The sequence below is a fragment of the Saccoglossus kowalevskii genome, chromosome 16 (assembly GCF_978046115.1).
Source record: "Saccoglossus kowalevskii chromosome 16, keSacKowa6.1, whole genome shotgun sequence".
Taxonomy (NCBI): Eukaryota; Metazoa; Hemichordata; class Enteropneusta; family Harrimaniidae; genus Saccoglossus; species Saccoglossus kowalevskii.
Genome location: NC_140656.1, coordinates 4804930 through 4817120, shown reverse-complemented (window position 1 = coordinate 4817120; position 12191 = coordinate 4804930). Strand labels below are relative to the sequence as shown.

At 33.8% G+C, this 12191-nt stretch overlaps 1 protein-coding gene across 1 annotated transcript in view; it reads left to right on the top strand.

Annotated features, from left to right (window-relative positions):
- Window positions 1–5409, top strand: part of LOC100374422 (dynein axonemal heavy chain 10-like) — a 50271-nt gene extending 44862 nt beyond the window's left edge. Inside the window, exons 64-68 of the mRNA XM_085491628.1 lie at window positions 1000–1211; window positions 1453–1620; window positions 1899–2079; window positions 2168–2313; window positions 4139–5409. Of these exons, the coding sequence (XP_085347754.1) occupies window positions 1000–1211; window positions 1453–1620; window positions 1899–2079; window positions 2168–2313; window positions 4139–4285 (854 nt within the window). The 3' untranslated portion in view covers window positions 4286–5409. The remainder of the gene's footprint in view (window positions 1–999; window positions 1212–1452; window positions 1621–1898; window positions 2080–2167; window positions 2314–4138) is intronic.
- Window positions 5410–12191: the final 6782 nt, after the last annotated feature.

The following is a 12191-nucleotide window of genomic DNA, read 5'->3' as shown; positions in this document are numbered from 1 at the left end:
GTTCAAACCTGGTATATACATTAAACATTATGGGACCTTGATGCAAACAATTTTATTTTTCAGATCGGATTCAAAATGGCTGACTGGCGGCCATTTTGTTTTAATGAATGGGCTTCTAGACCCATATCTCTGACTTGCTTTGACTGATTATGTTCAAATTTTTAATATTCATTATACATCATGTCATAGATATACAGATATATTGGTTTTACGATTCTATTCAAATTGGCCGAATGGTGGCCATTTTTGTGCTAAAAAAATCATCAAATATCAAGCATTTCTGGATGGATTTCATTCAAACTTGGTACATTCATTAGACATTACGGGTTCCTGATGTACGTCATTTTATTTCTCAGATTAGATTCAAAATGGCTGACTGGTGGCCATTTTGTTTTAATGAATGCTGTTCCAGAGTAATATCTCCCAATATGGACAAGTACTTGTTCGACGATCAGATACAAATGTCAATCATTTTAATGTTAAACAATCATCATAATCATATTTCTGACATGGTTATATTCCAGCTATATTACTATAAACAAAACTATACATCTTAAATTTGATAACTACGGGGGGACTGTGCCATGCATGGCTTGTTTCCTTTTCAATATATGCCATATACCAGACATTTTTATCTTGTTCATATTCTAGATTAAAGAAAAAGAAATTGAGCTGAAAAACAATACAATTTTCTTTTCTTCATTGACCTTGTTTATTTTTGATCAGAAATGATACTTACTCTATCACTATAGATGATAGAGTGTGCTGTTTTGTGTTCAATAGAAATGATGATGGGTATTCAAATCCGATGGTTGAGCAGGTTTTTTTTGTAACATAAATGATTGCTGTAATTAATATCATCTACATTACTAGAACCATGTTTAAAGCTGTTAGTTATATTTGAGATTATAGTAACCAGTGCATGTGCAAAAAGGTTGTCATGCAAGCACTTCTTAAACTTGTTAAACTTTATCTGTGTAATGCAATTACTTGTTGTAGGTGAATCAAGCAGCGGTATAAGCCGGGATGATTTCATTGCAAATATTGCCACTGATATACAAAGCAAGTTACCAGAACAGTTTGATATGGACAAGATACGAAAGAAGTTTGGATTAGAAATCACACCAACAACAGTAGTGTTGCTACAAGAACTAGAAAGATACAATAAATTGATTTACAGAATATTTAGGTCACTCACAGAGCTTCAGAGGGTAAGTTTAGTACTTGATGTCTGGTCATGGAATGCGGACAAGCTATTAATAATTGCACTACTGAAACTTATTTTTTGTAGTTAGATGAATTGATTTCATTGATATCATAACTGCTATATCTCATGTTTCAAAGTGAAATGTGTGGTTATAATTTTTTAAAGGCAAACAAAGGTCCAGTTATCTGTAAATTCAATCTGATCTTGAACCAAAAATGTTCATTATATCAATATTCTATTGACAGGCTCTGAAAGGAGAGGTTGGTATGAGCAAAGAGCTTGATGATGTATCCCGTGCATTATTCAATGGTTTTATTCCGAGTATATGGAGACGACTTGCTCCTGATACATTGAAATCTCTGGGTAACTGGATGGTTCATTTCTTGAGGAGATATCAGCAGTATACCACTTGGGTAAGTATACTGTGTTCATAAGTAAATTTTGTTTCCTTTCAAATTTACTACAAAGTAGATCTGTAGAAGAAAATGTCAGTACTAAGTTTAATTGAATCACATGAAAATTAACATGAATATTACTCAGAATTCACTTGGACACATACATGGCTTGTGAGTGTATTTGCACGAATATTGCATTGTGACAAAAACACTTGTTGTAGTATGAATGCCATTAAATCACAAATTGACAACTGAGTAAGTCAAATCTTAATCTGAATTGTAATTTATTTGATTAGGTGAATGAGAGTGAACCAGCTGTCATGTGGCTGTCAGGTCTGCATATCCCAGAATCTTACTTGACTGCCTTAGTGCAAGCTACTTGTCGTAAGAATGGATGGCCACTGGATCGTTCTACACTCTACACAACTGTTACATCATATCTCAATCCAGATGAAGTCAATGAAAGAGCACATCAAGGTTTGTAATACACTCATCACATTCTTGTATTCTATAAAACAACATCATTGTTTCCTAAAATCTAATGTACGTATACATATCTCTATAGGTTGCTTTGTGACTGGTCTGTATTTGGAAGGAGCTGCTTGGGACAGGGAAGATTCCTGTTTAATAAGACAGAAACCAAAGCAGCTGATTCAGGAGTTACCAATTCTAAAAGTGATTCCAATTGAAGCACACAGATTGAAATTACAGGTATGTGAATATTTTATTTTTTATTTTAACTAGTTTAACTACTAACTTGGTAGTTCTTGATACTTGTCTAAACATTATGGTTACATACATATATGGCAGAATTAAAAAGTGATGGTACCCTTGATTGTTGTCATTTCTCCATACATTACTATATTGCTTCTTAATTTGTTAATTACCAGGGGTACCACCTTACTGATGTAATCAAAATCATTTGAAATGACTTCTAACAGATGGATGGAACATTCCATCTAAATGTTTCAAATTTCATAATTGTTTCAATGGAAAGTGACTTCAGTACTACTAGTTAAAACAAATGGCCTGACGTATGGCCATCTCACCACACAACATTCAGAGTAATCAGTGGCTTACCTGTCAATATTTATCATATGAAGTTGGGTTTTGCTTTTTGCTTGACACTAGGGCCAATCGTTGTTGATCGTAACATTAATTGTTGTATTGTGAATGTGATATCCATCCATTTTATGCTAGCTCAGCTGTGTCAAATTTACATATAGTTGGTCATACCAAGGCTTGTTATACACTTCTTGAGCTGTAGTTTCATGTCTAATCAGCGGTAACCCTTGCTGATATATTCTGTGCCTAATTTGCCAGTAAAATCTGTTGGTGGTAACATGTAACAATACCCTCTTAAAACAACCTATCAAAAATCTAGCAAAGTAGGGGTAGGTGAAAGTTGTTACAGCAAGTCATACAAGTACTAAGGCAGCAAGTTATCAAACTTGCTGCCCTAATTTGCCAACTACTTTGGTTTTGACTAATACACATGACCTAAAATTTGAATATTAACCTCAATTCTGTCACATTCAAATGCTAGTAATATCTAACGGTATTTTAAATAAGTTTATGATCTTTTTCTGGACTGAAAAGTATGCAAAATTGTTTGCAATGGTAAAATCTGTTTTGTCAAAACCAAATTGCTAGCGAATTAGTGAGCAGGTTTGCTAACTTGCCGTCTCGATACTTCTGAGACTTGCTGTAAATAAAATCATCTAATTTCTGAGCAGTTGCATCAAAGCAAAGGATTCTTCTAGTCAGTGGTTATGAAAGTACTTGAGCAGATTAACTAACTTTTGATTTTCACTGTAATTTGCATCTAATGTTTTTACTGTATTCAGTACTTCATACTTAGAAGTTGAAAAAAAATGTTCATTGCCCCAAAACACTAACTACATGGAGAATATTCAAGTTTGACATTTCTAATAACATTATTTTAAAAATAAATAAATATAGTATGAAAAAGTAGCAAATACAAAATAAAAATATAATTCGATACAAATTACATTAAAAATCAAAAGTTGGATAACCTGCTCCACATAAGTATGACTCAAGAAAGCTAGGAAGCTGATACATTTGTTTTACATTTGCTGTAGCTATATAAATATGCATCATGTGCACAAGAATATAATATTAACACAAGCCAGCACATGGGCTGTCATTCATTAAAATTGCAGTTGAATGCCTGTTACATAACTTCTGACAGGAATAAAAACCTTGCCTTGGAGCAAATAGTGAATATCTAACAACTTACCCCTATTTAGATTTTATTAGATTTTTGATATATTGTTTAGGATGTGTTTCTGTCTCTAAATGCATATTAACTTGACTATTTCTAGAATTTAGAATATTTGATCAATACAGTAATGACCTGTCATAACCACAAATTAACTAACCCTATATGAAAAAAGGGACTGCCCAGTTTATAGTTGTCTTACAGGAGTGTATGACCATGTGAGAACAGGCAACCAACCTTACCTGGTGTGACCTTAAAAAACATCATATTATATGTATATATATTTTTTTTCAGAATACTATTCGTACCCCTGTGTACACAACATCACAGAGAAGAAATGCCATGGGTGTTGGATTAGTGTTTGAAGCTGATCTCTCAACCCATGAGCATATTTCCCACTGGGTTCTCCAGGGAGTTGATCTTATCCTCAACACTGATTAAACTCACATAACACATTTTTACAAGTGAATAATCTTATAAAGATTATTTCCCATTTCCCTTCCGTCCTTTGAAACATTTACCTATTAACAAATAAGACTTTTGCAAACATATTTAAACCAGAAAAATATTTCCTAAACAAGGAAAATCAAGTACAATTTTGTTGTGACATATTTCTTGAGTGCTGATGAAATGTAACTTGCAAGTTTATTTTAAATAATATTCATGTTATGCTACTCTATTCATTTTGTGTGAACACTGTCATCCCTAGATGAGATATTGTAAAAAAAGGCAATCATTGACTTGAGAGAGTGCAAAATGTGCACTTGTTTTCATAGTTGGAGGCTACATTATGTACCTTTTATTGCTTTACATCTTTTTTATGACAATATTTTCCTCCCGTAAAACATAATGGCTTCTTCACCAATGTATAATTGTTTTTTCAGCTCAATTTATTTTTGTTGTAGTAGTAAATGAATGGAGATAAATCTCTCAAAAATTTGTTAATTTTCCCTTTGGTTTACTTGTATTCAACAAAAAATAAGTGAAAATAAATTACATGTGTAAAGAACCCATTCTGTGATTTTTATTAAAAGTGAGACAAATCAGTCATTGCATAAATAGCTTGACATTATACAAGTTTTATATGAACCTTCATATCAGTATCTTGAATACAGCACATCTGTATTATTTGGCAGACACGTTTGATGTTTGGCAATAGAAATTGTTATTTGATTTTCAAAATTTGTATTGTTGAATGGAAATATAATTTTACTTGACTGGATTGCTGAAACAGAATACAAATATTCATGGTAGGGATATGTGATAAGATTTGTATATTTTATTCATGTCTTTTTTATTATCTTTATAAGTCAACATATTTCCGTCCTACAGTATTATATAATACTTGTATAAATCAGTCAATTGCTTTAAATTGTTTCACTATGTAATTATTACCATGCAGTAGAATACATTTTGCACCTTTTCTGCGTTTGTTTATAAATATGTATAAATTGAATATTTTTGTATTGTATTGTTTGAAATGCATGAATTTGTAAGAACTATTTATAAAAATCTATCAGAGTATTCCCTTTTACATAGATTGCAATAAAAAATATATTACTATGTTTGATTGTGTGGCAGTATGTTTTTGTGTGCAACTGATGACTGACATGGGATATTGGCTTAAACCTAGAAACATGTAAATACATTCTCTAAGATAAGTTCAGTTTGTAAACTATGATAATATACAAGTGTGTGGATTACAGTCTCCACATGAATACAAGTATGTGGATTACAGTCTCAACCCGAATACAAGTGTGCAGAAAACAGATTCACACAGTACAATTGTGTGGATTACAGTCTCCATACGAATACAAGTGTGTGGATTACAGATTCACACAGTACAATTGTGTGGATTACAGTCTCCATACGAATATAAGTGTGTGGATTACAGATTCACACAGTACAATTGTGTGGATTACAGTCTCCATACGAATACAAGTGTGTGGATTACAGATTCACACAGTACAATTGTGTGGATTACAGTCTCCATACGAATATAAGTGTGTGGATTACAGATTCACACAGTACAATTGTGTGGATTACAGTCTCCATATGAATACAAGTGTGTGGATTACAGTCTCCACACGAATACAAGTATGTGAATTACAGTCTCCACATGAATACAAGTGTGTGGATTACAGAGTCACGCGAATACAATTGTGTGGATTACAGTCTCCATATGAATACAAGTGTGTGGATTTCAGTCTCCACACGAATACAATTGTGTGGATTACAGTCTGCACATGAATACAAGTGTGTGGATTACAGTCTGCACATGAATACAAGTGTGTGGATTACAGTGTCCAGACGAATACAAGTGTGTAGATTACAGTGTCCAGACGAATACAAGTGTGTAGATTACAGTCTCCACATGAATACAAGTGTGTGGATTACAGTCTGCACATGAATACAGGTGTGTGGATTACATTGTCCAGACGAATACAAGTATGTGGATTACAGTCTCCACATGCATACAAGTGTATGGATTACAATCTTCACATGAATACAAGGTGTAGATTACAGTCGTCACGTGAATACAAATGAGTGGTTTACAGTCCACATGAATACAAGTATGTGGATTACAGTCTCCACATGAATACAAGTGTGTGGATTACAGAGTCACGCGAATACAATTCTGTGGATTACAGTCTCCACATGAATACAAGTGTGTGGATTAGTCTCCACACGAATACAAGTATGTGGATTACAGTCTCCACATGAATACAAGTGTGTGGATTACTGAGTCACGCGAATACAATTGTGTGGATTACAGTCTCCACATGAATACAAGTGTGTGGATTACTGAGTCACGCGAATACAATTGTGTGGATTACAGTTTCCACATGAATACAAGTGTGTAAATTACAGTCTCCACACGAATCCAATTGTGTGGATTACAGTCTCCATATGAATACAAGTGTGTGGATTACAGTCTCCACACGAATACAAGTATGTGAATTACAGTCTCCACATGAATACAAGTGTGTGGATTACAGAGTCACGCGAATACAATTGTGTGGATTACAGTCTCCATATGAATACAAGTGTGTGGATAACAGTCTCCACACGAATACAATTGTGTGGATTGCAGTCTGCACATGAATACAAGTGTGTGGATTACAGTCTGCACATGAATACAAGTGTGTGGATTACAGTGTCCAGACGAATACAAGTGTGTAGATTACAGTCTCCACATGAATACAAGTGTGTGGATTACAGTCTGCACATGAATACAGGTGTGTGGATTATATTGTAAAATTGAATTTAATTGTCAAAGAAATTAGAAAATTTGGCGTTAATTTAACTAAAATATTCTTGATTGTGGACAACAATAATAGGTATATGTTAGAACATGGTACAAAATTGTAAAAAGCGATTCAAATGTTGGTAGATATGTTTGCAAGCTTGACCTAAGTGGTTGTCCACAGTTAAAAGTAAGACAAATTAATCAAAATTCGAGTGAAAGCCCTACAAAGTTGTGCGTAGTGATTGCAAAGTTGTGCAAAGTGACAGCAAAGTTGGTAAATGTATTTGTACATATGATCTACGTTGTCGGCATATAGAAACCCGGAGTAGTAAAGTCAAAAAAATGAATGAAAGCCAGTTGAAAGCAACCTATATTAGCAGATTGTCACATATCTCATGTCTATAAAAGGTTAAAAAACAGTGTACAAAGTTGGAAAAAGCGAATGAAAAGTTGGCAAAGTTGCTTGTATATTTAAATTGCAAAAACATTAAGTAAATGTCCAGAAAATGCCCCATACATAAGCAGATTATCACAATAGCGAACCGAAAAATCGAAGACAAACTGCTTACAAAGTCGTGAAAAGCGATTGCAAACTTGGTAGATTCATTTGGGATTGTTACCTGTGATATCATATTAACAAGTCCCATTCTTAAAAGATCGAATATATGAACAAATATCTCGTAAATTGCTGTTAAATTACCGTAGTGTTAGTCCAAGTATGTAGAGGTGATAGGTCAATTCTTGAAAGTACTTTTGCAAGCGATTCTAAGACATCCAAAAACATGAAGTAGCCGCCAATTTGGCTTAATTTCTAATATTCCAGGCAGTTGTGTGGTTAGATGAACGAAACATATTTAAAGTAAAGCACAATCTGGCGTGGGTAGTACTTGCATGGGACACTCTCTGAGTAAACGAGCTGTAAATTTTTTTTTGTTTCATTACGCACATGGAAAAGATCTAAGGCAACATTCCTTTACTATTTCTTACTGTGATGTCAAACATTTATAGTACAAAATCGTGGAATTTTGGTAACTTTTTTAATCAATGGGAAGCTTTCAAATTCGTTCTAATTTTCAATAACAAATTGTTTATTCTGTCGAACCGAAGTGTGATTTAAGCTGTTAACGCAACGTGCAAAGTTGTTCATAGTTATTGCAAAGTTCTGCAAAGTTATTGCAAAGGTGGTAGATGTATATATGACCTAAGTTTGCATATAAAACGATGACGTTGTAAAGTCGACAAATGTAATAAAAGCCAATTGAAAACAGCCTATAGATGTTCGCATCAGTTGACTGTGAAATGTTAGAAAACAGCGTGCAAAGTTGGAAAAAAACGAAGGAAATGTTGGCGGAGTTGTTTGTATGTTTAGCCTATGTCATTATCATGACAGCCCCGCAGTTAAATTCGTAAATATTAAGTAAATGTTCCGAGAATGCCATATATATAACCAGACTATCACAACAGACATCTGAAAAAATTGACAACAAACTGCTTACAAAGTTGTGAAAAGCGACTGCGAAGTTGCTAGTTTTATTCGGGATTGTTAACGTGAAATAATATAAACAAGTCCCATACTTAAAAATTCAAATATATGAACAAATATCTCATAAAGTCCTGTTAAATTACCGTAGTGTTAGTCCAAGTATGTAGAGGTCATAGGTCAATTCTTGAAAGCACTTGTGCGAGCGATTTTGAAACATCAAAAAAACATGAAATAGCCAATAATTTGGCTTAATTTTAAATATTCCAGGCGCTGTGTGGTTAGATTAGCGGGACATATTTAAAGTAAAGCACAATCGGACGTGGTGAGTACTTGTATGGGAGACTCCCTGAGTAAACGAGCTGTTATTTTTTTGTTTTTGTTTCATTACGCTCATGGAAAAGATCTAAGGCAACGTTCCTTTACTATTTCTTACTGTGATGTCAAACATCTATAGTACAAAATCGTGCAATTTTCGTAACTTTTTTAATGAATGGGAAGTTTTCAAATCCCTTCTAGTTTTCTATAACATGTTGTTTATTCTGTCGGAACGTAGTGTGATTTAAGCTGTTAACGCAACGTGCAAAGTTGTTCAAAGTTATTGCAAAGTTGTGGAAAGTTATTGCAAAGTTGGTAGATGTATTTGTATATATGACCTGAGTTGTTTGCATATAAAACTGTGCCGGTGTAAAGTCGACAAATTTAATAAAAGTCAATTGAAAGCAGCCTATAGATGTTCGCATCAGTTGACTGTGAAATGTTAGAAAACAGCGTGCAAAGTTGGAAAAAAACGAAGGAAATGTTGGCGGAGTTGTTTGTATGTTTAGCCTATGTCATTATCATGACTGCCCCGCAGTTAAATTCGTAAATATTAAGTAAATGTTCCGAGAATGCCATATATATAACCAGACTATCACAACAGACATCTGAAAAAATTGACAACAAACTGCTTACAAAGTTGTGAAAAGCGACTGCGAAGTTGCTAGTTTTATTCGGGATTGTTAACGTGAAATAATATAAACAAGTCCCATACTTAAAAATTCAAATATATGAACAAATATCTCATAAAGTCCTGTTAAATTACCGTAGTGTTAGTCCAATTATGTAGAGGTCATAGGTCAATTCTTGAAAGTACTTGTGCGAGCGATTTTGAAACATCAAAAAAACATGAAATAGCCAATAATTTGGCTTAATTATAAATATTCGAAGCAGCTGTGTGGTTAGATGAACGGGACATATTTAAAGTAAAGCACAATCGGGCGTGGTGAGTACTTGCATGGGAGACTTTCTGAGTAAACGAGCTGTTACATTTTTGTTTTTGTTTCATTACGCTCATGGAAAATATCTAAGGCAACGTTCCTTTACTATTTCTTACTGTGATGTCAAACATTTATAGTACAAAATCGTGCAATTTTCGTAACTTTTTTAATGAATGGGAAGTTTTCAAATCCCTTCTAGTTTTCTATAACATGTTGTTTATTCTGTCGGAACGTAGTGTGATTTAAGCTGTTAACGCAACGTGCAAAGTTGTTCAAAGTTATTGCAAAGTTGTGGAAAGTTATTGCAAAGTTGGTAGATGTATTTGTATATATGACATGAGTTGTTTGCATATAAAACGGTGCCGGTGTAAAGTCGACAAATTTAATAAAAGTCAATTGAAAGCAGCCTATAGATGTTCGCATCAGTTGACTGTGAAATGTTAGAAAACAGCGTGCAAAGTTGGAAAAAAACGAAGGAAATGTTGGCGGAGTTGTTTGTATGTTTAGCCTATGTCATTATCATGACTGCCCCGCAGTTAAATTCGTAAATATTAAGTAAATGTTCCGAGAATGCCATATATATAACCAGACTATCACAACAGACATCTGAAAAAATTGACAACAAACTGCTTACAAAGTTGTGAAAAGCGACTGCGAAGTTGCTAGTTTTATTCGGGATTGTTAACGTGAAATAATATAAACAAGTCCCATACTTAAAAATTCAAATATATGAACAAATATCTCATAAAGTCCTGTTAAATTACCGTAGTGTTAGTCCAAGTATGTAGAGGTCATAGGTCAATTCTTGAAAGCACTTGTGCGAGCGATTTTGAAACATCAAAAAAACATGAAATAGCCAATAATTTGGCTTAATTTTAAATATTCCAGGCGCTGTGTGGTTAGATTAGCGGGACATATTTAAAGTAAAGCACAATCGGACGTGGTGAGTACTTGTATGGGAGACTCCCTGAGTAAACGAGCTGTTATTTTTTTGTTTTTGTTTCATTACGCTCATGGAAAAGATCTAAGGCAACGTTCCTTTACTATTTCTTACTGTGATGTCAAACATCTATAGTACAAAATCGTGCAATTTTCGTAACTTTTTTAATGAATGGGAAGTTTTCAAATCCCTTCTAGTTTTCTATAACATGTTGTTTATTCTGTCGGAACGTAGTGTGATTTAAGCTGTTAACGCAACGTGCAAAGTTGTTCAAAGTTATTGCAAAGTTGTGGAAAGTTATTGCAAAGTTGGTAGATGTATTTGTATATATGACCTGAGTTGTTTGCATATAAAACGGTGCCGGTGTAAAGTCGACAAATTTAATAAAAGTCAATTGAAAGCAGCCTATAGATGTTCGCATCAGTTGACTGTGAAATGTTAGAAAACAGCGTGCAAAGTTGGAAAAAAACGAAGGAAATGTTGGCGGAGTTGTTTGTATGTTTAGCCTATGTCATTATCATGACTGCCCCGCAGTTAAATTCGTAAATATTAAGTAAATGTTCCGAGAATGCCATATATATAACCAGACTATCACAACAGACATCTGAAAAAATTGACAACAAACTGCTTACAAAGTTGTGAAAAGCGACTGCGAAGTTGCTAGTTTTATTCGGGATTGTTAACGTGAAATAATATAAACAAGTCCCATACTTAAAAATTCAAATATATGAACAAATATCTCATAAAGTCCTGTTAAATTACCGTAGTGTTAGTCCAATTATGTAGAGGTCATAGGTCAATTCTTGAAAGTACTTGTGCGAGCGATTTTGAAACATCAAAAAAACATGAAATAGCCAATAATTTGGCTTAATTATAAATATTCGAAGCAGCTGTGTGGTTAGATGAACGGGACATATTTAAAGTAAAGCACAATCGGGCGTGGTGAGTACTTGCATGGGAGACTTTCTGAGTAAACGAGCTGTTACATTTTTGTTTTTGTTTCATTACGCTCATGGAAAATATCTAAGGCAACGTTCCTTTACTATTTCTTACTGTGATGTCAAACATTTATAGTACAAAATCGTGCAATTTTCGTAACTTTTTTAATGAATGGGAAGTTTTCAAATCCCTTCTAGTTTTCTATAACATGTTGTTTATTCTGTCGGAACGTAGTGTGATTTAAGCTGTTAACGCAACGTGCAAAGTTGTTCAAAGTTATTGCAAAGTTGTGGAAAGTTATTGCAAAGTTGGTAGATGTATTTGTATATATGACATGAGTTGTTTGCATATAAAACGGTGCCGGTGTAAAGTCGACAAATTTAATAAAAGTCAATTGAAAGCAGCCTATAGATGTTCGCATCAGTTGACTGTGAAATGTTAGAAAACAGCGTGCAAAGTTGGAAAAAAACGAAGGAAAT